A 27,596-nucleotide genomic window follows, 5' to 3' on the forward strand; every position below is an offset into this window, starting at 1 on the left:
GCTAAGCTCCAGGGACCGGGGAGCTCGGCACCAACAAGCCCGGCCGTGGACCTCCAGAGGCTGGGCATGTCGGCTGCTCTAGCCGGGCCCCTGAGCTCCAGAGGCCTTGGAAGTGAGCGCTCAATCCGCTCCAAATGACCCCCAGGACCCTCTGAGATGGCCTCCTGGAAGCTAAGCTCCAGGGACCGGGGAGCTCGGCACCAACAAGCCCGCCCGTGGACCTCCAGAGGCTGGGCACGTCAGCTCCAGAGGCTGGGCACGTCGGCTGCTCCAGCCGGGCCCCTGAGCTCCAGAGGCCTTGGAAGTGAGCGCTCAATCCGCTCCAAATGACCCCCAGGACCCTCTGAGATGGCCTCCTGGAAGCTAAGCTCCAGGGACCGGGGAGCTCGGCACCAACAAGCCCGCCCGTGGACCTCCAGAGGCTGGGCACGTCGGCTGCTCTAGCCTGGCCCCTGAGCTCCAGAGACCTTGGAAGTGAGCGCTCAATCCGCTCCAAATGACCCCCAGGACCCTCTGAGATGGCCTCCTGGAAGTTCAGCTCCAGAGACCGGGGAGGTCGGCACCAACAAGCCCGGCCGTGGACCTCCAGAGGCTGGGCACGTCCGCTGCTCCAGCCTGGCCCCTGAGCTCCAGAGACCTTGGAAGTGAGCGCTCAATCCGCTCCAAATGACCCCCAGGACCCTCTGAGGTGGCCTCCTGGAAGCTCAGCTCCAGGGACCGGGGGGGGGGCGGCACCAACAAGCCCGGCCGTGGACCTCCAGAGGCGGGCACGACGGCTCCAGAAGTCTCCCTGTGGAGAGCCAGAGATGGACTCTCCAGGAACCTTGCGCCCCAGCCGGACCTGCGTACCCACACTTAAGCACACCTCCTGGGATGAAGCCAATAGCCGCACCCGCTGGAAGCTCGCGCCCCTGGTACTCCGTTTCAGCTTTCGTGCCCCTGGTATTCCATTTTGGACTTAGCCGAAATATGACTAAGTCCACACTGGAGTACCAGGGGCGCAGGGAAAATTTGGAAGTGTTAGTGATTAGGATTTTATTTTTGTAATTTAAGATGGAGTACCAGGGGCGCAGAAAAATTTGGAGGTGTTAGTTATTATGATTTCATTTTTGGAATCGGTACAGGTTGGACACATTATAACACCAAAACAGCACAAATGCCAATCAACGCACTCATCTATATCATAAATGTATTAATTGAAATGTGTATTTTGTATAGAGAAGCCTTTTTTAATATTTATCATTTTCTATTTCTTATTACTCAGACGCACATGAGCTAAAAAGAAACACACCATGACACTGGAAACCAGCAAAGCAAAGCAAGAATAAGACCAGAGCCTACCCGAATATTTAGACTGTGACCACGGGAAATACGGCGGTGCTTCGGCCGGCCGATCCAAGATGCGGAGACCCCCGCGCTGGATCGTCTTCTTTGTCAATCCGACGAGGGTTTTTGGAAGTATTAGTGATCGGGATTTTATGTTTGTCATTTAAACTGGAGTACCAGGGGTGCAGGGAAAATTTGGAAGTGTTAGTGATTAGGATTTTATTTTTGTAATTTAAAATGGAGTACCAGGGGCGCAGAAAAATTTGGACGTGTTAGTGATTAGGATTTTACGTTTGTAATTAAAACTGGAGTACCAAGGGTGGGGAGGTCGGCACCCGCAAGCCCGGCCGTGGACCTCCAGAGGCTGGGCACGTCGGCTGCTCCAGCCGGGCCCCTGAGCTCCAGAGGCCTTGGAAGTGAGCGCTCAATCCGCTCCAAATGACCCCCAGGACCCTCTGAGATGGCCTCCTGGAAGCTAAGCTCCAGGGACCGGGGAGCTCGGCACCAACAAGCCCGGCCGTGGACCTCCATAGGCTGGGCACGTCAGCTCCAGAGGCTGGGCACGTCGGCTGCTCCAGCCGGGCCCCTGAGCTCCAGAGGCCTTGGAAGTGAGCGCTCAATCCGCTCCAAATGACCCCCAGGACCCTCTGAGATGGCCTCCTGGAAGCTAAGCTCCAGGGACCGGGGAGCTCGGCACCAACAAGCCCGGCCGTGGACCTCCATAGGCTGGGCACGTCAGCTCCAGAGGCTGGGCACGTCGGCTGCTCCAGCCGGGCCCCTGAGCTCCAGAGGCCTTGGAAGTGAGCGCTCAATCCGCTCCAAATGACCCCCAGGACCCTCTGAGACGGCCTCCTGGAAGCTAAGCTCCAGGGACCGGGGAGCTCGGCACCAACAAGCCCGGCCGTGGACCTCCAGAGGCTGGGCATGTCGGCTGCTCTAGCCGGGCCCCTGAGCTCCAGAGGCCTTGGAAGTGAGCGCTCAATCCGCTCCAAATGACCCCCAGGACCCTCTGAGATGGCCTCCTGGAAGCTAAGCTCCAGGGACCGGGGAGCTCGGCACCAACAAGCCCGCCCGTGGACCTCCAGAGGCTGGGCACGTCAGCTCCAGAGGCTGGGCACGTCGGCTGCTCCAGCCGGGCCCCTGAGCTCCAGAGGCCTTGGAAGTGAGCGCTCAATCCGCTCCAAATGACCCCCAGGACCCTCTGAGATGGCCTCCTGGAAGCTAAGCTCCAGGGACCGGGGAGCTCGGCACCAACAAGCCCGCCCGTGGACCTCCAGAGGCTGGGCACGTCGGCTGCTCTAGCCTGGCCCCTGAGCTCCAGAGACCTTGGAAGTGAGCGCTCAATCCGCTCCAAATGACCCCCAGGACCCTCTGAGATGGCCTCCTGGAAGCTCAGCTCCAGGGACCGGGGAGGTCGGCACCAACAAGCCCGGCCGTGGACCTCCATAGGCTGGGCACGTCGGCTGCTCTAGCCGGGCCCCTGAGCTCCAGAGGCCTTGGAAGTGAGCGCTCAATCCGCTCCAAATGACCCCCAGGACCCTCTGAGATGGCCTCCTGGAAGCTGAGCTCCAGGGACCGGGGAGCTCGGCACCAACAAGCCCGGCCGTGGACCTCCAGAGGCTGGGCACGTCGGCTGCTCTAGCCGGGCCCCTGAGCTCCAGAGGCCTTGGAAGTGAGCGCTCAATCCGCTCCAAATGACCCCCAGGACCCTCTGAGATGGCCTCCTGGAAGCTAAGCTCCAGGGACCGGGGAGCTCGGCACCAACAAGCCCGGCCGTGGACCTCCAGAGGCTGGGCACGTCAGCTCCAGAGGCTGGGCACGTCGGCTGCTCCAGCCGGGCCCCTGAGCTCCAGAGGCCTTGGAAGTGAGCGCTCAATCCGCTCCAAATGACCCCCAGGACCCTCTGAGACGGCCTCCTGGAAGCTAAGCTCCAGGGACCGGGGAGCTCGGCACCAACAAGCCCGGCCGTGGACCTCCAGAGGCTGGGCACGTCGGCTGCTCTAGCCGGGCCCCTGAGCTCCAGAGGCCTTGGAAGTGAGCGCTCAATCCGCTCCAAATGACCCCCAGGACCCTCTGAGATGGCCTCCTGGAAGCTAAGCTCCAGGGACCGGGGAGCTCGGCACCAACAAGCCCGCCCGTGGACCTCCATAGGCTGGGCACGTCAGCTCCAGAGGCTGGGCACGTCGGCTGCTCCAGCCGGGCCCCTGAGCTCCAGAGGCCTTGGAAGTGAGCGCTCAATCCGCTCCAAATGACCCCCAGGACCCTCTGAGATGGCCTCCTGGAAGCTAAGCTCCAGGGACCGGGGAGCTCGGCACCAACAAGCCCGCCCGTGGACCTCCAGAGGCTGGGCACGTCGGCTGCTCTAGCCTGGCCCCTGAGCTCCAGAGACCTTGGAAGTGAGCGCTCAATCCGCTCCAAATGACCCCCAGGACCCTCTGAGATGGCCTCCTGGAAGCTCAGCTCCAGAGACCGGGGAGGTCGGCACCAACAAGCCCGGCCGTGGACCTCCAGAGGCTGGGCACGTCCGCTGCTCCAGCCTGGCCCCTGAGCTCCAGAGACCTTGGAAGTGAGCGCTCAATCCGCTCCAAATGACCCCCAGGACCCTCTGAGGTGGCCTCCTGGAAGCTCAGCTCCAGGGACCGGGGGGGGGGCGGCACCAACAAGCCCGGCCGTGGACCTCCAGAGGCGGGCACGACGGCTCCAGAAGTCTCCCTGTGGAGAGCCAGAGATGGACTCTCCAGGAACCTTGCGCCCCAGCCGGACCTGCGTACCCACACTTAAGCACACCTCCTGGGATGAAGCCAATAGCCGCACCCGCTGGAAGCTCGCGCCCCTGGTACTCCGTTTCAGCTTTCGTGCCCCTGGTATTCCATTTTGGACTTAGCCGAAATATGACTAAGTCCACACTGGAGTACCAGGGGCGCAGGGAAAATTTGGAAGTGTTAGTGATTAGGATTTTATTTTTGTAATTTAAGATGGAGTACCAGGGGCGCAGAAAAATTTGGAGGTGTTAGTTATTATGATTTCATTTTTGGAATCGGTACAGGTTGGACACATTATAACACCAAAACAGCACAAATGCCAATCAACGCACTCATCTATATCATAAATGTATTAATTGAAATGTGTATTTTGTATAGAGAAGCCTTTTTTAATATTTATCATTTTCTATTTCTTATTACTCAGACGCACATGAGCTAAAAAGAAACACACCATGACACTGGAAACCAGCAAAGCAAAGCAAGAATAAGACCAGAGCCTACCCGAATATTTAGACTGTGACCACGGGAAATACGGCGGTGCTTCGGCCGGCCGATCCAAGATGCGGAGACCCCCGCGCTGGATCGTCTTCTTTGTCAATCCGACGAGGGTTTTTGGAAGTATTAGTGATCGGGATTTTATGTTTGTCATTTAAACTGGAGTACCAGGGGTGCAGGGAAAATTTGGAAGTGTTAGTGATTAGGATTTTATTTTTGTAATTTAAAATGGAGTACCAGGGGCGCAGAAAAATTTGGACGTGTTAGTGATTAGGATTTTACGTTTGTAATTAAAACTGGAGTACCAAGGGTGGGGAGGTCGGCACCCGCAAGCCCGGCCGTGGACCTCCAGAGGCTGGGCACGTCGGCTGCTCCAGCCGGGCCCCTGAGCTCCAGAGGCCTTGGAAGTGAGCGCTCAATCCGCTCCAAATGACCCCCAGGACCCTCTGAGATGGCCTCCTGGAAGCTAAGCTCCAGGGACCGGGGAGCTCGGCACCAACAAGCCCGGCCGTGGACCTCCATAGGCTGGGCACGTCAGCTCCAGAGGCTGGGCACGTCGGCTGCTCCAGCCGGGCCCCTGAGCTCCAGAGGCCTTGGAAGTGAGCGCTCAATCCGCTCCAAATGACCCCCAGGACCCTCTGAGATGGCCTCCTGGAAGCTAAGCTCCAGGGACCGGGGAGCTCGGCACCAACAAGCCCGGCCGTGGACCTCCATAGGCTGGGCACGTCAGCTCCAGAGGCTGGGCACGTCGGCTGCTCCAGCCGGGCCCCTGAGCTCCAGAGGCCTTGGAAGTGAGCGCTCAATCCGCTCCAAATGACCCCCAGGACCCTCTGAGACGGCCTCCTGGAAGCTAAGCTCCAGGGACCGGGGAGCTCGGCACCAACAAGCCCGGCCGTGGACCTCCAGAGGCTGGGCATGTCGGCTGCTCTAGCCGGGCCCCTGAGCTCCAGAGGCCTTGGAAGTGAGCGCTCAATCCGCTCCAAATGACCCCCAGGACCCTCTGAGATGGCCTCCTGGAAGCTAAGCTCCAGGGACCGGGGAGCTCGGCACCAACAAGCCCGCCCGTGGACCTCCAGAGGCTGGGCACGTCAGCTCCAGAGGCTGGGCACGTCGGCTGCTCCAGCCGGGCCCCTGAGCTCCAGAGGCCTTGGAAGTGAGCGCTCAATCCGCTCCAAATGACCCCCAGGACCCTCTGAGATGGCCTCCTGGAAGCTAAGCTCCAGGGACCGGGGAGCTCGGCACCAACAAGCCCGCCCGTGGACCTCCAGAGGCTGGGCACGTCGGCTGCTCTAGCCTGGCCCCTGAGCTCCAGAGACCTTGGAAGTGAGCGCTCAATCCGCTCCAAATGACCCCCAGGACCCTCTGAGATGGCCTCCTGGAAGCTCAGCTCCAGGGACCGGGGAGGTCGGCACCAACAAGCCCGGCCGTGGACCTCCATAGGCTGGGCACGTCGGCTGCTCTAGCCGGGCCCCTGAGCTCCAGAGGCCTTGGAAGTGAGCGCTCAATCCGCTCCAAATGACCCCCAGGACCCTCTGAGATGGCCTCCTGGAAGCTGAGCTCCAGGGACCGGGGAGCTCGGCACCAACAAGCCCGGCCGTGGACCTCCAGAGGCTGGGCACGTCGGCTGCTCTAGCCGGGCCCCTGAGCTCCAGAGGCCTTGGAAGTGAGCGCTCAATCCGCTCCAAATGACCCCCAGGACCCTCTGAGATGGCCTCCTGGAAGCTAAGCTCCAGGGACCGGGGAGCTCGGCACCAACAAGCCCGGCCGTGGACCTCCAGAGGCTGGGCACGTCAGCTCCAGAGGCTGGGCACGTCGGCTGCTCCAGCCGGGCCCCTGAGCTCCAGAGGCCTTGGAAGTGAGCGCTCAATCCGCTCCAAATGACCCCCAGGACCCTCTGAGACGGCCTCCTGGAAGCTAAGCTCCAGGGACCGGGGAGCTCGGCACCAACAAGCCCGGCCGTGGACCTCCAGAGGCGGGCACGACGGCTCCAGAAGTCTCCCTGTGGAGAGCCAGAGATGGACTCTCCAGGAACCTTGCGCCCCAGCCGGACCTGCGTACCCACACTTAAGCACACCTCCTGGGATGAAGCCAATAGCCGCACCCGCTGGAAGCTCGCGCCCCTGGTACTCCGTTTCAGCTTTCGTGCCCCTGGTATTCCATTTTGGACTTAGCCGAAATATGACTAAGTCCACACTGGAGTACCAGGGGCGCAGGGAAAATTTGGAAGTGTTAGTGATTAGGATTTTATTTTTGTAATTTAAGATGGAGTACCAGGGGCGCAGAAAAATTTGGAGGTGTTAGTTATTATGATTTCATCTTTGGAATCGGTACAGGTTGGACACATTATAACACCAAAACAGCACAAATGCCAATCAACGCACTCATCTATATCATAAATGTATTAATTGAAATGTGTATTTTGTATAGAGAAGCCTTTTTTAATATTTATCATTTTCTATTTCCAATTACTCAGACACACATGAGCTAAAAAGAAACACACCATGACACTGGAAACCAGCAAAGCAAAGCAAGGATAAGACCAGGGCCTACCCGAATATTTAGACAGTGACCACGGGAAAAACGGCGGTGCTTCGGCCGGCCGATCCAAGATGCGGAGACCCCCGCGCTGGATCGTCTTCTTTGTCAATCCGACGAGGGTTTTTGGAAGTAACAGTGATTGGGATTTTATGTTTGTCATTTAAACTGGAGTACCAGGGGTGCAGGGAAAATTTGGAAGTGTTAGTGATTAGGATTTTATTTTTGTAATTTAAAATGGAGTACCAGGGGCGCAGAAAAATTTGGAGCTGTTAGTTATTATGATTTCATTTTTGGAATCGGTACAGGTTGGACACATTATAACACCAAAACAGCACAAATGCCAATCAACGCACTCATCTATATCATAAATGTATTAATTGAAATGTGTATTTTGTATAGAGAAGCCTTTTTTAATATTTATCATTTTCTATTTCTTATTACTCAGACGCACATGAGCTAAAAAGAAACACACCATGACACTGGAAACCAGCAAAGCAAAGCAAGAATAAGACCAGAGCCTACCCGAATATTTAGACTGTGACCACGGGAAATACGGCGGTGCTTCGGCCGGCCGATCCAAGATGCGGAGACCCCCGCGCTGGATCGTCTTCTTTGTCAATCCGACGAGGGTTTTTGGAAGTATTAGTGATCGGGATTTTATGTTTGTCATTTAAACTGGAGTACCAGGGGTGCAGGGAAAATTTGGAAGTGTTAGTGATTAGGATTTTATTTTTGTAATTTAAAATGGAGTACCAGGGGCGCAGAAAAATTTGGACGTGTTAGTGATTAGGATTTTACGTTTGTAATTTAAGATGGAGTACCAGGGGCGCAGAAAAATTTGGACGTGTTAGTGATTATGATTTCATTTTTGGAATCAGTACAGGTTGGACACATTATAACACCAAAACAGCACAAATGCGAATCAACACACTCATCTATATCATAAATGTATTAATTGAAATGTGTATTTTGTATAGAGAAGCCTTTTTTAATATTCATCATTTTCTATTTCTTATTACTCAGACACTCATGAGCTAAAAAGAAACACACCATGACACTGGAAACCAGCAAAGCAAAGCAAGACTAAGACCAGAGCCGACCCGAATATTTGGGTCATAATCACGACGGAACGGCCGGCCGATCGCGGTCGAAGGTGGCACCACACCGCACCGCACCGTGGCGGAGTCCGCGGGGGTCCAGCCGACAGACAGGTGTGTCAGGTAAGCCAAGATGCGGAGAACCCCGCCCTGGAATCGTGTTTTTTGTCAATCGGACAAGGATTTCTGGAAGTATCAGTGATTAGGATTTTATGTTTGTAATTTAAGATGGAGTACCAGGGGCGCAGGGAAAATTTGGACGTGTTAGTGATTAGGATTTTATGTTTGTAATTTAAGATGGAGTACCAGGGGCGCAGAAAAATTTGGACGTGTTAGTGATTAGGATTTTATGTTTGTAATTTAAGATGGAGTAACAGGGGCGCAGAAAAATTTGGACGTGTTAGTGATTAGGATTTTATGTTTGTAATTTAAGATGGAGTAACGGGCGCAGAAAAATTTGGACGTGTTAGTGATTAGGATTTTATGTTTGTAATTTAAGATGGAGTAACAGGGGCGCAGAAAAATTTGGACGTGTTAGTGATTAGGATTTTATGTTTGTCATTTAAACTGGAGTACCAGGGGCGCAGAAAAATTTGGACGTGTTAGTGATTAGGATTTTATGTTTGTCATTTAAACTGGAGTACCAGGGGCGCAGAAAAATTTGGACGTGTTAGTGATTAGGATTTTATGTTTGTCATTTAAACTGGAGTACCAGGGGCGCAGAAAAATTTGGACGTGTTAGTGATTAGGATTTTACGTTTGTAATTTAAGATAGTAACAGGGGTGCAGAAAAATTTGGACGTGTTAGTGATCAGGATTTTATGTTTGTCATTTAAACTGGAGTACCAGGGGCGCAGAAAAATTTGGACGTGTTAGTGATTAGGATTTTATTTTTGTAATTTAAACTGGAGTACCAAGGGCGCGGGTAACTTGGAAGCATTAGAGGGTAGGATATCAGTTTTATTTGGATGTGTTAGAGATTAGGATATCATGTGTGGAATCTGTGGACTTTATACACATTATAACAGGATAAAGGCACAAATATGCACCAACACAATCATCATTATCATAACTTTATTAATTAAAATGTGTACTTTGTATAGAGAAACTTTTTTAATATTCATTATTATTTATTTTTTATTACTCAGACACACATGAGCTGAAAAGAAACAAAAAAAAAGTAAGCGCCCATCTCCATGTGCCACAGCTCACCCTGAAGCCACGTTTCGTGACTTGTACAGCAACTATTTCTGTACGTTCCTCTGAATTCACAGGAACAGGAACTTCATTATTTTTAAAACGGAACAACAAATAACAAACTTTTTAATGAACTGCATTAAAGCAAAAACAATGTCGACAACAGTCGAATGCCCTCAATGCTCCCACTTCTTGTTGTCCACAGAAAAACTCCCCGGGGGCTTGGAGTCTAACCCCTTGGGGACTGCGTCCGGAACCATGTTGAGCGGCTTGGGGTTCTGGCTTGAAGGGGGGGTGTTTCCCTCCTCGTCGCTGGCTGCCCCCGGAACGAAGGTGAGGTTTACGCCTATCTGGAGCATCTTTTTGTCCTAAAAAATCAAAAAGTCAAGCGTTACCATTTAGTGTAACTGGAGTGTATTCACACAGCGACAACCTGCTCATCAACGGAAAGCTAACCCATTCAAACACACACACACACACACACACACTGACACTTACCTGAGGTGTCCCAGGGCGATCAGCCTCCTGCTCCTTGCTTGTTTTTTCCCCAGGGGCACCGGAGTCCACGGGTGGCTGGCTGGCGGCGCGGGCGTAGTTGTTGTTGTTGTCACACTGCTACAGTCAAATGTGTGATAAATGTTGAAAAAAAACACATTACGGTTTGATGATATCATCTTCAAGAGGTTAAAAAAATCTGTTGATAACTGTGTTAAAACTTACCATTGTCACTTCCTCGCAAAAGTTCTTGAATGGTTGAAGATACATGTGGGAATAGAGAAAGTAATGTTAGCATAGCTTGGGCTAAAATTGCAGACACTTGTCACATCAATACAGCTACGCTAAATGGATTCCAAAGCTTGCATCCAAATCCATAAATGGATTCCAAAAGGTGCATACAATTCCTAAATCGATTCCTCGTTTCGCATCCGGCCTGTGATTGGTCGGTTTTCCCTTTAACCCTCCCACTCCAAACGGTGCATCGAAATCCCTAAACTCACCCAAGAATGTGATTTCCAAGTTGGGTATTCCCTCTAATGTACCAATTTGGAAGGAAAGTCCTTCTGACAAGTTGGGAATTCCGGCCCATTCTACGAGTTCCAGAAGTGCGACAGAAGCCCTAGTCCTTAACACTACATTTTTAGTTGAACGTATGGCATTTCTGGAAAATCTTGAATCCAAATTCTCTTTTTTCAGAATTGTTTAATTTCGACGTGGAGTATGCAAATTCTTAGCCCTTCGGGGGTTCTGCAGTACGCATTTACCTACTTCCATCGCATTTGGTACCCTCGTTTTATTCGTCACGGTTTGTGAATAAAAAATTCCCAAAACTGGTATCTTTTGTCTGTTCCACCTCTACTGTTTAGTAATTATATTCACTATTTGGAATCACAAACTTGTAATCTGTTTAGTAATTATATTCACCATTTGGAATCACAAACTTGTAATCTGTTTAGTAATCATATTCACTATTTGGAATCACAAACTTGGAACCTGTTTAGTAATTATATTCACCATTTGGAATCACAAACTTGTAATCTGTTTAGTAATCATATTCATTATTTGGAATCACAAACTTGGAACCTGTTTAGTAATTATATTCACCATTTGGAATCACAAACTTGTAATCTGTTTAGTAATCATATTCATTATTTGGAATCACAAACTTGGAACCTGTTTAGTAATTATATTCACTATTTGGAATCACAAACTTGGAATGTAATTACTAACTAAATTCCAAGTTTGTGATTCCAAAAATAGAATATAATTACTAACTATATTCCAAGTTTGTGATTCCAAATTGCATATATTATTAATAAACAAATTCCAAGTTTGTGATTCCAAAAATAGAATATAATTACTAAACAAATTCCAAGTTTGTGATTCCAAATTGTATATATTATTAATAAACAAATTCCAAGTTTGTGATTCCAAAAATAGAATATAATTACTAAACAAATTCCAAGTTTGTGATTCCAAATTGTATATATTATTAATAAACATATTCCAAGTTTGTGATTCCAAAAATAGAATATAACTACTAACTGAATTCCAAGTTTGTGATTCCAAATTGTATATATTATTAATAAACAAATTCCAAGTTTGTGATTCCAAAAATGGAATATAATTACTAAACAAATTCCAAGTTTGTGATTCCAAATTGTATATATTATTAATAAACAAATTCCAAGTTTGTGATTCCAAAAATAGAATATAATTACTAACTATATTCCAAGTTTGTGATTCCAAATTGTATATATTATTAATAAACAAATTCCAAGTTTGTGATTCCAAAAATAGAATATAATTACCAAACAAATTCCAAGTTTGTGATTCCAAAAATAGAATATAATTACTAACTATATTCCAAGTTTGTGATTCCAAATTGTATATATTATTAATAAACAAATTCCAAGTTTGTGATTCCAAAAATAGAATATAATTACTAAACAAATTCCAAGTTTGTGATTCCAAAAATAGAATATAATTACTAACTATATTCCAAGTTTGTGATTCCAAATTGTATATATTATTAATAAACAAATTCCAAGTTTGTGATTCCAAAAATAGAATATAATTACCAAACAAATTCCAAGTTTGTGATTCCAAAAATAGAATATAATTACTAACTATATTCCAAGTTTGTGATTCCAAAAATAGAATATAACTACTAACTGAATTCCAAGTTTGTGATTCCAAATTGTATATATTATTAATAAACAAATTCCAAGTTTGTGATTCCAAAAATGGAATATAATTACTAAACAAGTTCCAAGTTTGTGATTCCAAATTGTATATATTATTAATAAACAAATTCCAAGTTTGTGATTCCAAAAATAGAATATAATTACTAACTATATTCCAAGTTTGTGATTCCAAATTGTATATATTATTAATAAACAAATTCCAAGTTTGTGATTCCAAATTGTATATATTATTAATAAACAAATTCCAAGTTTGTGATTCCAAAAATAGAATATAATTACCAAACAAATTCCAAGTTTGTGATTGTGATGTCTTTAGTCACTTATATTGTATTTCTGGAAGTTTTAGGGAATAACATTTTAACTTTGGAATCTATTTAGTAGTCATTTAATTCATATCTTGGCATCATTAGTGATTTCTATACAAAATCTGGAATGAACATAGTAGGCTTTAAGACGCTCACCTTGCACTGTACTTCAGGCCTGTGCATTCGATAGTGGTGGCACTTCAGCTGGCCAAGGTTGCTTTTATATGCCTTCGAGAGCTCATTTCTGATTGGACAATCAGTGACCACACCTTCTCGGATTTCCTGGAATGACGTTAGTGCCAAATGTGGTAACATTTTTGGAATGCCAATCTAACTCAACTCTGGGAGTTGTGTCTGTATTTTCCCTGCAGATCTACGGGGTACCTGGGAGAGTGTGGGTGTGGCAGCCAGCCGAATTTGGAGCACCTGTGCCTTGCTGCCACAGAGTGCTGTTCGCCCTCTCTGGCTTTGACGCTTCCACCGGCCAGCAGCCGCAGGCCTTTTGTTTGTTTGTCTCTGGTTCTGTTTTCACTCCACAACACCCTACGCTTCATTATTCACACACCCACACTTACATGACTGATATTACTGACTGACACACTGCCTATTTGCAAATTATTGTATAGTTGTCTTTTTTGTCTTATGACAGTATTGCTATCTAATAAACGTTTAACTTTGGAATCTGTTTAGTAATTTATATTACAACTTGGGTTATATTTAGCAATTTATACTGTAGTTTTGGAATGACAAATTTGGACGGTGTGGTCAATTTAATTTATATGTTGTTATCATTACTGATTTGTATGACAAATTTGGAATAAAAATTAGTACTTTTAAATGTACTTGACATGTGTGTGTGTGTGTGTGTGTGTGTGCTAATATCGGGAACATTGAAAAAAGAAAACGCGACCCTTTCACGAAATTTTTTTATTCAAAACGCTCAACATGACAACAGAAAAGGCATTCAGTGGCTGAGGGTCGCGCCGTCCGCCGGTCGTGGACAACAAACAGGTGACGCCGAGGACGAGTTCATCTCTGAGGCGAGGGAGGGCGGAGTCTGAACTGAAGGCACCATAACCCAAGAACGGGTGCCAGAGCCCCGCTCCTCATGTCGACCCATCAGGGCTGGCTTTTGGATCCCCGAAACACATCTGCAAAGCGAGACGCCAGCAATTGTTCATCATCATCTTTAAATTCTTCTATTCACAAAGTGATTCAATTTCTGGTGATTAACCCCAGAAATTGGCTGAGAATAATGACGCAAACGGTTACGCTGACACTTAGTTAGTTAGTAGCAAATCCAAAAATAAAATTTCCATACTTACGCCACGTGATGAAGAAAATGTAGAGGAGTATGAGAATCAGAAAGATTAACAGCAGACCGAAGACGACGTTTAAAGGATCCTTGCACTGAGAGAGAGAAAAGAAACAGTCAGTGTGCTTCGTATTCACGCCCTTTGGCCAAAGTCACAGATACTACATTTAACACTTACACACAATTTTCGGACGACAACAGGTGAGTTCACTTCTCGGGGAGGGGGGCTGACATCTGCCTAAAGAGAGGGCAATTCTAGAATGACTACACACATTATGTATTGAGTAAAATGCAATGCACGTCCACAAGACAGACACCAAAGAACTCCAGACACCATGCCTACCATGTGGGGATGTGGTGCAAGCGATCCGGTGCGACTGGTCTTCCGAAGAACCTGAATGATGACAGAAACACTTGTATGAGAAAAGTTATACTCAAATCGGTGTATAACAGCAAATACAGAATTCTGTCTTTTTTCCTTTTTTTTTTTTTACCATTCATAAATCTGTTCCTCCACTATATTTGCGGAATGCTTCACAGATACAGATACAATGAGTTACAAATGTGCAATTTCATCCAGCTGTTTTTGTGACATTTTAAAACACGGTTTTGGAAGATAAAGTCATTTTAGCGCAAACTTGGAAACATTAGTGATAAATATTCGCTTTCTGAAATCGCTTAGAAAATCTTATGTTAACTTTGGAAGCCTTAGTGATAAATATTCGCTTTCTGGAATCGTTTAGCGACTCTTATGTTAAATTTGGAAGGATTTATATGCACTCCCGGACATATACAGAAAGTTGGAAGTTAAACTTGGAAGAATTAGGGATTTATATGCACTACCTGCAGAAATATATAGGAAGAAAGATTAACTTTCCGGAATGATTTAGCGCATCTTATGGTACATTTGGAGGGCTTAGCAACTTTATATCATATATATTTGGAATTGATCTCACCTCAGTTACGCGTCCGACAGATGCGTGCGAATGCATGCGCTGCTCGGAAGGAAGGGCTTTTTTTTTGTAATACTCCGAGCGGAGCGTTTCATTGGCTCCTACTCTGCCGCCAATCTGGCAGGGCTGGAAATATCAGATGCTGTTCTTGGATTCAATTTAGGATCGAGGATCACTTATTCGAAATACTCATATTTTGTGATTGAAAAAATTGTTGAATGATGAAGCTTGTTAGCTCATAAGGCGTCCTAAATAGATTCCATATTTTGTTAATCCAAAAGTAATATCCCAAGCGCTAAGCGGATTCTACGTTATTATTATTTATATCTTGTCATCATTAGTGATTTGTATATCAAATTTGGAATAACAACAGTACTTTTTTTATAATGTCGACGTGTGTGTGTGTGTGTGTGTGTGTGTGTGTTTTCACATCGGGAAGGTGAAAAAAAGAGGGCGACTGCTCAATAATCAATATATCATCGCAAGCAGGCACGCACGCACACACGCGATGTCTGAAGTGCCTCGCTGTCATTCAGTAGCCTACCTCAGGTCCAGGAGTCTCTCCGGTAGAAGTCCTCTGGTGTAAAGGCGAGTTTGCGGAGCCTCGTCCGGACATTTTCAAAGGTCAGATGGAGCTTTCTCGCCTCCGCCAACAGGTCGGCGGAATCCGAGAGGACTTCTTTGATCTAAGGAGAGGGTGAAAACAAACAGTCCAAAATGATGCGGATTTGGAGAAGACACAGAAGGACGCAAATTCCTACTCTCTGCCGCCTGATGTCCCCTTCTTTGAGCTCCTTTCGAAAAAGCCGTCTCAGCAGCTGGTCAAATTCCTGAGTGTAGTGAAGCCTCCTTCGTTTTCCCTGATTGCGCGATGGTGAGGAAGGAAGCAGAAAGAAAATAAAAAAATAAAAAAAACAACGACTGCAATGACACAAATGTGTCTTGCATGCAGTGGGTGCATGAAATGGTGAGACTCACTGGTCGTGGCGAGAACACTGGCAAGTCATCGGAGCTGCTGGAGGAAGAATCATCTGTGTCGCTGGTAGAGGAATCGTAGGAATCGCCGGAAGAAGAAGAAGAAGAAGAAGAAGAAGAAGAAGAAGAAGAAGAATCGTCGGACGAGCTGTCGGGCTGAGCCGAGGACGACAGATGAGACAATGACACAGTTGATGGGTATTTGATACACTGTCGCAATGACATTGCGATGCATTTAAATGTTTTCAATGACATGTCTTGTCCTGAATATTGATGAAGTAAGATTGTGTGTTGTTTGTTTGTTTGTTTTTTGCCCACCTCACACTTCAAACGTCCTGCCAGGGTAGGAAAGGCTGCCTAAGGACAAGTGTAAAAGAGGTCAATAGCCTGAACCTCTTATCGAGTAGAACAGAGATGGAGACGGTTACAGTTTTAGGTTAACCAAAGCTGTTGGATACTTATTGCAAATGCATAGAACGACTTGCTTTCTACTTACTGAACATTCTGGCTCCTGCTTCACCAACACGCCCCGTCTTCGACCGCAAGCCGGCCTCACCTGAGGGGGGGTACAGCAAAGAGAATCCCAATGTGAATCCGACTCTTGCGAGCGCGCGCCTTCGTGCATTGTAATGCAACAGCGTGTTATTACGCTATTTAACAACAACTTGCACTTACCGGGGAGCCTGGCTCTTCCTTGATTTTTCGACCCGGTGGACCGCCGACGGAGTCACTGGAAGACATCTACAAAGAGGGGGGAGTTATGTTATCGTGATGTGAATTGAAGAATTAGGGATTCGTATGCACTTTCAGAAAGGTGGAAGTTGAACATGGAAGAATTAGCAGAAAGAAATAGCAAGTTGGAACCTTTAGTCATTTTTATCCACTATTTGGAATTGGTTAGAAATGATCCTTCAGTTCAGATTTTTAAGACGAGTGATTGACATATCTGTCTTTGGAATGCCTTAATTATGCAAGATCATATTTTTAGAGTCTTAAAGCCTTCTCTTTAAATCAACTTGCAAATCTTCTGGGCTCAACCAAAGGGTGTGGGTTTTCTTTTTTGAAGAATTAGGGATTCGTATGCACTTTCAGTAAGGTGGAAGTTGAACATGGAAGAATTAGCAGAAAGAAATAGCAAGTTGGAACCTTTAGTCATTTTTATCCACTATTTGGAATTTGTTAGAAATGATCCTTCAGTTCAGATTTTTAAGACGAGTGATTGACATATCTGTCTTTGGAATGCCTTAATTATGCAAGATCATATTTTTAGAGTCTTAAAGCCTTCTCTTTAAATCAACTTGCAAGTCTTCTGTGCTCAACCAAAGGGTGTGGGTTATCTTTTTTGAAGAATTAGGGATTCGTATGCACTTTCAGTAAGGTGGAAGTTGAACATGGAAGAATTAGCAGAAAGAAATAGCAAGTTGGAACCTTTAGTCATTTTTATCCACTATTTGGAATTGGTTCGAAATGATCCTTCAGTTCAGATTTTTAAGACGAGTGATTGACATATCTGTCTTTGGAATGCCTTAATTATGCAAGATCATATTTTTAGAGTCTTAAAGCCTTCTCTTTAAATCAACTTGCAAGTCTTCTGGGCTCAACCAAAGGGTGTGGGGGGTTTTTTTTGTCTCTCAACCGTGTCCAAACTTACAGCGCACTAACAGGTAGAAGATGTAGGTCAACAGGAGGACGAGAACAAGAGCCAGCAGAGCGATGCCACAGTCGAAGGGATCCGCGCACTAAGAAAGGGGGGGAAAAAAACAACACACAGTCAGTCAGACAGACAGACATTCAGTCAGACAGACAGAGAGACAGAGAAGGAAAGAAAGAAAGAAAGAAAGAAAGAAAGAAAGAAACAAACAAACAAACGGTCATCCGATTTCATATTTACAGTCTTTGGCCACGGTGGTAGATGCTTTTAACACTTACACGGTATTTTCCGACATCATCAGGTGGTTGCCTAAACAGGGATGGCCATTCGAGAGTAAATACGCACATTAAGCTTTGAGTAATATCCACATCCACAAGACAGATAACAAAGAATTTGAGACACTGCGCTCACCATATTACGATACAGTGCGATCCATCGCCATTTTCAATTGCAGTACCTAAATGACGGCAGAAATATTCAGATCGTAAATATGTGATATTGAAATCTGTGCAGAAAGACCAACGCATAATGCCTTTTTATCCTTCCTTTACCCATCGCAAATGTGTTTCTCCGCTATATTTCCAGATTGCTTCGTAGATACCGCAGCGAGTTACAAACACCAACCTTCATCCAGCTGTTTTTGTGACACAACAGATGGTGAGAAAACCTTGCCTTCTCTTTTTTTAAATGGACAATCATTCCATCATTCCAAATGTTGTAATGCAGAACATTATTTATTGTCATATTTCCTTCTGTTTTAGACTGAAAGAGGAAGATTGCATTCTGAGAAAATGGCATACCCTCAGCAGGATGGCATTGCACAACGGGAACGAAGACATGCAGATTGGAGGGGGGAGCAAGACTGGTGGGCATCGTCTCCCCTGGTGAAGAAAAGCAAACGTGAGAGATGGGCGCTTGGCCGATTTCAAGAACGACGACCCTTCCTCTAAAGACCGACGACAAGATAATGGCACTCGCTATCTCTCTCTCTCGAAGAAGAAGAAGAAGAAGAAGAAGAAGAAGAAGAAGAATTGAAGATTTAGGGCTTCAGATGAGCTATTTGGAACACAAAGTACTTTTAAGTCAAACTTGGAAGCCTTAGCGATAAAGATTCACCTTCTGGTGTTATTTAGCGAGTCTTGTTATATTTGGAAGAAGTAAGTAATAAATATTCACTTTATGGAATCAATTATGGATTATTATGCAGAATTTGGAAGCCTTGGTAATTCATATTCACTTTCGGGATCATTTAGCGAAATTATGCTAAATTTGGGAGATTTAGTAATATATAATCACTTTCTGAAATAATTTAGCTAATTTTATAGTAGATTTGGAAGAAGCCTTAGTGATAAAGATTCACCTTCCGGAATTATTTTGCGAATGTCATTTTAAATTTGGAAGAAGCCTTAGTGATAAAGATTGATGGTAAAAAACAACTTTATATCACATTTCTGGAATTTACCTTACCTCATTTACGCGTCCAACAAATGCATGCGAATGCAAGCGCTGCCTCTTATGCTCTCCCAACAGTGCGTCTCATTGGCTCGTACTCAGCGGCCAATTGGGCTACAGGCTCGAATTATGAGATGCCGTTTTTGGATTCAATTTAGGATCAAGAATCACTTATTTGAATTTTTCATTTTGGATTTGAAAAAATGTGTGATGAAGCTTGTTAGCTCATCCCAGGAAGTCATATTCTCAACTGGGATTGGCCTGTTTACAAGCAAGTGTCTTTGTTTGTTTTCTGCGTCCTTGTTCCTTTGTTTTGTTCTATTCTACTTACGGATGTTTGTAAATACCGAAAGAGAAGAAGAAGAGCCGCCGCTGCCGCCGTCTGCTGCTGCTGTTGTTTTGTTCTGTCTGTCATTGTAATATTCTGTCCTTTGGATGCTGTGGCAAACATATTTCCCCCATGTGGGACAATAAAGCAATTCCGATTCTTAAACTTGAATGTTTGAAACACTTTACTATGGATGCCAATATTCAACCAGTTCTTCAATAGTAAACCTTTTTTATTTTTATTTTGAAGCAGTAACCATCTACATTTGTATTTGAAAAAGTTAGACTGTCAAACTTAGAGCCAGCAATGGCTGATTTAAAATCAGTTAATTCATCAGAATTCAAAACCCGGAACCATTAGTGATTAATATTTTTAGATTGGAAGGTTCAGTTATCTGTATCAATAGCAATTTAGGCATTTCAATCGAAATGCTGGAAGGATTAGTGATTTTTATCTCCTCTTTGTCGTTGATGACAGACCCTCTAAAAACAAAGAAAGAGGAAGCAATGATCAAGTTAACTGTGAACTTTTATTCACTGCAAAATGCTGTAAAAAAACAAAAACATCAAACAACAAAAGCAAACAACAAACAAACACAGTGACATCAGCAAAATGGACACTCAAGTCCAAGTCCATGACTGTTTATTTGGCAGATTTCGGCCAGCTTTTCATCCCAAGTCTGCTGGTGGATGAGGGGCCTTGCCTGCAGCTTGATCAGGGGCCTGTGGCGCTGGTGGATCGGGGGCCTGTGAAGCTGGTGGATCGGGGGCCTGTGGCGCTGGTGGATCGGGGGCCTGTGAAGCTGGTGGATCGGGGGCCTGTGAAGCTGGTGGATCGGGGGCCTGTGGAGGTGGTGGATCGGGGGCCTGCGCTTGTGGATCGGGGGCCTGCGCTGGTGGATCGGGGGCCTGTGGAGGTGGTGGATCGGGGGCCTGTGGAGGTGGTGGATCGGGGGCCTGCGCTTGTGGATCGGGGGCCTGCGCTGGTGGATCGGGGGCCTGTGGAGGTGGTGGATCGGGGGCCTGTGGAGGTGGTGGATCGGGGGCCTGCGCTTGTGGATCGGGGGCCTGCGCTGGTGGATCGGGGGCCTGTGGAGGTGGTGGATCGGGGGCCTGTGGAGGTGGTGGATCGGGGGCCTGTGGAGGTGGTGGTTCGGGGGCCTGAGGCGCTGGTGGATCGGGGGCCTGTGGCGCTGGTGGATCGGGGGCCTGTGAAGCTGGTGGATCGGGGGCCTGTGAAGCTGGTGGATCGGGCGCCTGTGAAGCTGGTGGATCGGGGGCCTGTGGCGCTGGTGGATCGGGGGCCTGTGAAGCTGGTGGATCGGGGGCCTGTGAAGCTGGTGGATCGGGGGCCTGTGAAGCTGGTGGATCCGGGGCCTGTGAAGCTGGTGGATCGGGGGCCTGTGAAGCTGGTGGATCGGGGGCCTGCGCTGGTGGATCGGGGGCCTGTGGAGGTGGTGGATCGGGGGCCTGTGGAGGTGGTGGATCGGGGGCCTGCGCTTGTGGATCGGGGGCCTGCGCTGGTGGATCGGGGGCCTGTGGAGGTGGTGGATCGGGGGCCTGTGGAGGTGGTGGATCGGGGGCCTGTGGAGGTGGTGGTTCGGGGGCCTGAGGCGCTGGTGGATCGGGGGCCTGTGAAGCTGGTGGATCGGGGGCCTGTGAAGCTGGTGGATCGGGCGCCTGTGGCGCTGGTGGATCGGGGGCCTGTGAAGCTGGTGGATCGGGGGCCTGTGAAGCTGGTGGATCGGGGGCCTGTGAAGCTGGTGGATCGGGGGCCTGTGAAGCTGGTGGATCGGGGGCATGTGAAGCTGGTGGATCGGGGGCCTGTGAAGCTGGTGGATCGGGGGCCTGTGAAGCTGGTGGATCGGCGGCCTGTGAAGCTGGTGGATCGGGGGCCTGTGGCGCTGGTGGATCCGGGGCCTGTGAAGCTGGTGGATCGGGGGCCTGTGAAGCTGGTGGATTGGGGGCCTGTGAAGCTGGTGGATCGGGGGCCTGCGCTGGTGGCTGAGGGGCCTGTGCTGCCATCACCATGTCTTCCACGCCTGAGTCATCCCCTGTGGATGAGAGGCAGACCACGTCCGTTATGTGGTCAGATCGTCTCGTGGATGGCAAATTCGAGTCATCCGAGGAAAGGTTCTCGTAAACCAACGTTTTTTCTTGCTTTTCCTCCTTTATCTTCTTACTCTTTCTAACTTTTTCTTTTCTCTTCCTCTTCCTCTTCTTTGAGCTCATCCCCTGTGTAGCGTCTTTGTCTGCGTCTGGGAGTTTGGCAGACCCCTCATCCATTCCCTTCTCTGCCTGGTCAGGGGCTTCAGCTCTTTTCTTGTCCCTTTTCTTCCTCTGTAGTCTGGTCATCATTGGCTTTTTTGATCTCCCCTTGTTCCTGGGTTGCTTTTTCATTTCTTTATCAGTCTCTTTCTGTCCCCTTTCTCCGTCTTCCTGTGTCTGTGAATTGTCTTTTTTTGACACTTCCTCCTCCTCCTTGTCCTCGTCGTTGTCGTCGTTGTTGTCCTCCTCCTCCTCCTCCTCCTCCTCCGCAGCAGCAGCAGCAGCACCATCACCATCACCATCTTCCGAGTCCGACTCTTTTTCTTCAATCCTTTCAGTGTTCTGACACAGAGCGTCGGCGGTGTGAGCCCTCGACTCGAAAGCCTCCTTGAAGTCCAGATCTGCCTCGTAAAACTTCTCAGCTGTTGCATTCGAGTGGCACATCAACCTGCGGACGCTGGACTTCTTGCTAGTGTCCAAAGACCTCCCGATCTACAAAAAGAGAAGACATAAAACAAGTTGAGGAAAAACACTTATTAGCTGGTCAAAACTCGAACCGATTGAATATTAAAAAAATTAAATAAATAAATAAAAAAATAATAAGAATTCTTACGCAGGTGCTGATACTGCTGCGGATCAGATTGAAGGTCGGACTCCCCGGTAGGCCGAAACCTTTCCAGGTGGCCTGGAAGGACTCCAGGAGTACGTTGTAGGGGCCACCATTGGAATTAGAGAAAAAAATCTCAGAGTCGCCGCACTTGAATTTGTGTCGGTGGTAGATGAATCTGCTGAGCCAAAGGTACTCCTCCTTATTCAAAGGAATGAGAGCGCGACCAAACGTTTCCTTCGTCTTGTGCTGTGTGACCTGAGAGAGTGAGAGAGAGAGAGAGAGAGAGAGAGAGTGAGAGAGCGAGAAAAGAAATCAATAAAGCAAATAATTACGCACTGTGATATGGATACATTATCTGAAAGATAAAGAGATTAAAATACTTTCTTTGGAACTATTAGCAAGTATGGATCGACTATTTAAAATTATTAGCAAATTGTATCCACTATTTGGAAAACACTGCACGAAACACACCTCCAAACGCACGTGCTTTGCGGATGCAATATGTGAAAGATAAAGAGACTAAAATGCGTTGTTTGTAATTATTAGCAAATTGTATCGACTATTTGGAAAACACTGCAGGAAACGCACCTCCAAACGCACGTGCTTTGCGGATGCAATATGTGAAAGATAAAGAGACTAAAATGCGTTGTTTGTAATTATTAGCAAATTGTAGCGACTATTTGGAAAACACTGCAGGAAACGCACCTCCAAACGCACGTGCTTTGCGGATGCAATATGTGAAAGATAAAGAGACTAAAATGCGTTGTTTGTAATTATTAGCAAATTGTATCCACTATTTGGAAAACACTGCAGGAAACGCACCTCCAAACGCACGTGCTTTGCGGATGCAATATGTGAAAGATAAAGAGACTAAAATGCGTTGTTTGTAATTATTAGCAAATTGTATCCACTATTTGGAAAACACTGCACGAAACGCACCTCCAAACGCACGTGCTTTGCGGATGCAATATGTGAAAGATAAAGAGACTAAAATGCGTTGTTTGTAATTATTAGCAAATTGTATCGACTATTTGGAAAACACTGCAGGAAACGCACCTCCAAACGCACGTGCTTTGCGGATGCAATATGTGAAAGATAAAGAGACTAAAATGCGTTGTTTGTAATTATTAGCAAATTGTAGCGACTATTTGGAAAACACTGCAGGAAACGCACCTCCAAACGCACGTGCTTTGCGGATGCAATATGTGAAAGATAAAGAGACTAAAATGCGTTGTTTGTAATTATTAGCAAATTGTATCGACTATTTGGAAAACACTGCACGAAATACATCTCCAAGTCTGCCAACACAGCACGCTCTTACCCCAATTATACGTCTGCCATTCCTGTCACAGTCTGCCGCCGTCACCTCCTCCACCTTTAGGTTTGCCAGGACCCCCCTCCTGTGGCCCGTCGTACAGACAATGAATCCGGCGATGAGTCCGTAGAAATGATCCAACTTTTTTCTGTTTGGCCGTTTTTCCAGGCGCACTGTAAAGCAGAAGGACATTTTCAACTAGCGTGCCACAACCATCTTCGTCTTATCTGAGTTTTCAAACGCCGGTAACCGAAATACTTACGCAGTGCAGCCGGTATCTCTCTTCGCACCTGCCGGAGGTAGGAGCTGATGTGGGCGGCCTTCACAAGCAAACCTGAAAGTCAGACACAAACCGGATTTCAAGTAAATGATGGTGTCGTGACTGGCGAGATAAAAATAAATAAATAAATAAATGAATAAATAATAACAATAATAATAATAATAATAATAAAATAGTAAGAATAAGAATAAATAAAAAATAAAAACAGATGCGGTTAAACCTACTAGTTTTTTTCATCCTGACAGATTGCCGATGCGTCACAATGTCCTTTTTGCACATTCTTGCAGCAGACTTCAAGATGAAAATAACTCCTCTCAGTAATTTTTGAGGAGCCTTGACCTCCTGGAGTTGTGCCTCCAAGAGGAATTGTAGAAATGCCCTCACGTTGCCAAGAATAATTAGCTGCGTTGTGACAGCATATTTTTTGAGCGTGTCCCGCCATCTGAGTGAGTGAGTGAGAGAGAGTGAGTGAGTGAGAGAGAGAGAGAGAGAGAGAGAGAGAGAGAGAGACACACACACACACACACACACAGATTAGCACACCTAGTAGATTTGCAACGTGCTACTCTCTCCCTTCCTCTCGGTTACACGTAGTGTTTGATAGACACAAGAAAGTTAAAAAGAGTATTAAAGTATTTACTCAAGCAGCCTCTCAGTGTTTCTCAAAAAACTGAACGTCATCTCCGGTATACTGCGGTCTGCCATGAAGAGCATCCACCGTCGGGCGTGTGCAACCCGCATCCTCGCGTTCTCCTCCTGTCTCCTGTTTCCAGCGGCGATGTTCTTGAACCACAAGTCGAGAATTTTTTCTGTGTGAAAGGGAAAGAGAATTTTATTGTTATAAGGGTTGTTTGGAATTATTAGCAAATTGTATCGATTATTTGGAAAACCTGCACAAAACGCACGTGCGATGTGGATACAATATGTGAAAGATAAAGAGATTAAAATTCGCTTTTTGGAATTATTAGCAAATTGTATCGATTATTTGGAAAACCTGCACCAAACGCACGTGCGATGTGGATACAATATGTGAAAGATAAAGAGATTAAAATTCGCTTTTTGGAATTATTAGCAAATTGTATCGATTATTTGGAAAACCTGCACCAAACGCACGTGCGATGTGGATACAATATGTGAAAGATAAAGAGATTAAAATTCGCTTTTTGGAATTATTAGCAAATTGTATCGATTATTTGGAAAACCTGCACCAAACGCACGTGCGATGTGGATACAATATGTGAAAGATAAAGAGATTAAAATTTGTTTTTTGGAATTATTAGCAAATTGTATCGATTATTTGGAAAACCTGCACCAAACGCACGTGCGATGTGGATACAATATGTGAAAGATAAAGAGATTAAAATTTGTTTTTTGGAATTATTAGCAAATTGTATCGATTATTAGGAGAACAACAACAACAACATAAACAACAAGAATATCTTATATGCGAGTAATACAAAAATGTAAATACCATAGCGAGGTAGCTTGGTCGGGTCGCTCACAATTTTTCTCCTCTCGAATTTTTTACGCGCAGAACTCCCTGGAGTCTGAGGGTTGTACTCCAGCATCTTCTTTGGCGTGGTGGACGAAGAGGACGACGACTGCTGCTGGTGAGGGGTGGACGGCGACTGCAGGTGCTGCGGGGTGGACGACTGCTGCGGGTGCTGCGGGGTGGACGACTGCTGCTGCTGCGGGGTGGACGACTGCTGCGGGGTGGACGACTGCTGCTGCTGCGGGGTGGACGACTGCTGCGGGTGCTGCGGGGTGGAGGACTGCTGCTGCTGATCATGATGATGAAGAGAAGGGGTGGACAACTCCTCCTCCTCCTCCTGCTGCTGCTGCTGCTGCTGGGTGGACTCCTGCTGCTCCCGAGAAGGAGTCGATGATGTCATCCAAGTATTCGTGTCGCTCCTCAGCCGGTGAATTCTTACCCTGAGACCGACGCAGCCGTTACAGTTTTTCCGTAGAGGTAAGGCATGACCACAGGAAGAGAGAGTGCTGGTGCTGGCGCTGTGGCTGGTGCTGGTGCTGGCGCTGGCACTGGCGCTGGCGCTGCTGCTGCTGGGGCTGGCGGTGGCATCTCCAACTCCATCCTCATCTCCATCCTCATCTCCATCTCCATCCTCATCTCCATCTCCATCTCCATCACTGCTCGACGTCAGCTTCTCCTGGTCCAGGGTGGTCATCATCGCTGGCAGGGGATTGGACTTCCTCAGCCTCCTCAGGGCTTTCAATTTGGCACTCCGTTTGGCGATCCTCAGAATATTTTTCTGAGTCTCTTTCTGTAATGGCAAGAAAGCACATTGAAGGTTAAATCTCAGCACGACACGTGTACGCCAATAGCACATGTTGATATTGTGTATTTTAAATCAAGGCGGACAGAGGAACTAACCTTCAGCCCGCCGTGCATATTCTCCACATGCTTGTCCAGCCGGGATAGCTTTTTGCGTTTGCATATGGGACATGTTAGCCTGCCGTTATGGCTGGAAATAAGAGAAGAAAAGAAAAAAAAAGAAAAGAAAAAAATGACAATTCAAAATTAACAATAATAAACGCGACACCATTAAGGAAACAAAAGCGGAGGTGTGAGACGCGATTCATCAGAGCCACCGAACGGTACTTACGTCGCCGAAGCGTAGCCGAGGAGCAGCTTCAATTCTATGGAGTTTCCAATCTGGTGGTACTTGACCAGATGCTGGCGAACAGCAACATAGGGCACCGCACAGACTGGACACGGGACTGGACTCCGTGGCATCTTTTTCTCTGGTGAAGACAAGCAGACAGACGTTATTAGTCTATTAGTTTATTAGTCCGTTATCGTTACTCATTACCCCCCCCCCCCCCCCACACACACACACACACACACACTCACCACCGAGGCGGACGCGCGATATTAATGATATTCAGTATTTTGAAGACCTAGTCATTATTACACCCAAATTGCAAGCCTTAGTAATACATAACCACTTTCTGGAATAATTTAGTAGAAATTAGGCTGAATTTGGAAGCCTTGGTAATAAATATTCACTTTCTGGAATCAATTAGTAGAAATGAGGCTGAATTTGGAAGCCTTGTAATAAATATTCACTTTCTGAAATCAATTAGTAAAAATTAGGCTGAATTTGGAAGCCTTGGTAAGAAATATTCACTTTCTGGAATCAATTAGTAGAAATTAGGCTGAATTTGGAAGTCTTAGTGAGAAATATTCACTTTCTGGAATCAATTAGTAGAAATTAGGCTGAATTTGGAAGCCTTGGTAAGAAATATTCACTTTCTGGAATCAATTAGTAGAAATTAGGCTGAATTTGGAAGTCTTAGTGAGAAATATTCACTTTCTGGATGTTATTTAGTGAATCTCATTGCAAATATGGAAGCATTAGTAGCGTTAGATGATGACTTGAAATTGGTCTTACCTCAGTGTTGCATCCAACAAGTGCATCTAAATGGATGCACTTGATGGAAGGGCTATTTAAAGCCTTTCATTGGCTCGCTCTCGGCCAATCAGAGCATGGACATAATTTAGGATAGAGGTTCACTTATATGGAATACGTGCCATGCTTGTCTTGATATATGTCTGTCTTGACATATATGACATCATTCAATTACAGAGTATTTATTAGTTATGATTTAAGTATGTATATATATATATATATATATATATATACATATATGTATATATGTGTGTATATATATATATATATATATATATATATATATATATATATATATATATACATAAATATGTATTGGTGTATATATGTATATAAACGCGTCAGCTGCTCTAGCCGGACCCCTGAGCTCCAGAGGCCTTGGAAGTGAGCGCTCAATCCGCTCCAAATGACCCCCAGGACCCTCTGAGATGGCCTCCTGGAAGCTGAGCTCCAGGGACCGGGGAGCTCGGCACCAACAAGCCCGGCCGTGGACCTCCAGAGGCTGGGCACGTCGGCTGCTCTAGCCGGGCCCCTGAGCTCCAGAGGCCTTGGAAGTGAGCGCTCAATCCGCTCCAAATGACCCCCAGGACCCTC

General features: G+C 46.6%; 2 protein-coding genes across 3 annotated transcripts; both read right to left on the bottom strand.

Moving 5' to 3' along the window:
* Positions 1-9,275: 9,275 nt before the first annotated feature.
* On the bottom strand, positions 9,276-13,130 carry LOC311253998 (uncharacterized protein). 2 transcript variants are annotated; one of them, XM_084384426.1, is made up of 4 exons: positions 12,582-13,130; positions 10,136-10,159; positions 9,914-10,030; positions 9,276-9,783 (listed from the first exon to the last, which is right to left on the bottom strand). In XM_084384426.1, the coding sequence occupies exons 1-4, from the start codon at positions 12,738-12,740 to the stop codon at positions 9,592-9,594; spliced, it is 492 nt and encodes a 163-aa protein (XP_084240552.1). In that variant the 5' UTR covers positions 12,741-13,130; the 3' UTR covers positions 9,276-9,591. The 2 variants fall into 2 exon arrangements, with proteins under 2 accessions (XP_084240552.1, XP_084240553.1); XM_084384427.1 differs by lacking the exon at positions 12,582-13,130 and having other exon boundaries at positions 9,914-10,027; positions 10,136-10,526.
* A 4,169-nt stretch (positions 13,131-17,299) lies between these two features.
* On the bottom strand, positions 17,300-26,326 carry LOC311254003 (uncharacterized protein; the record flags this gene model as incomplete). Its single annotated transcript, XM_084384431.1, has 10 exons — positions 17,300-17,407; positions 21,568-21,858; positions 21,980-22,231; positions 23,298-23,464; positions 23,554-23,625; positions 23,796-24,013; positions 24,212-24,380; positions 25,043-25,853; positions 25,964-26,054; positions 26,196-26,326. The coding sequence occupies 10 exons, from the start codon at positions 26,324-26,326 to the stop codon at positions 17,300-17,302; spliced, it is 2,310 nt and encodes a 769-aa protein (XP_084240557.1).
* Between the last annotated feature and the right edge of the window lie 1,270 nt (positions 26,327-27,596).

The sequence above is a fragment of the Pagrus pagrus genome, assembly GCF_965226575.1.
Source record: "Pagrus pagrus genome assembly, contig: HAP1_SCAFFOLD_121, whole genome shotgun sequence".
NCBI classification, from domain to species: Eukaryota; Metazoa; Chordata; class Actinopteri; order Spariformes; family Sparidae; genus Pagrus; species Pagrus pagrus.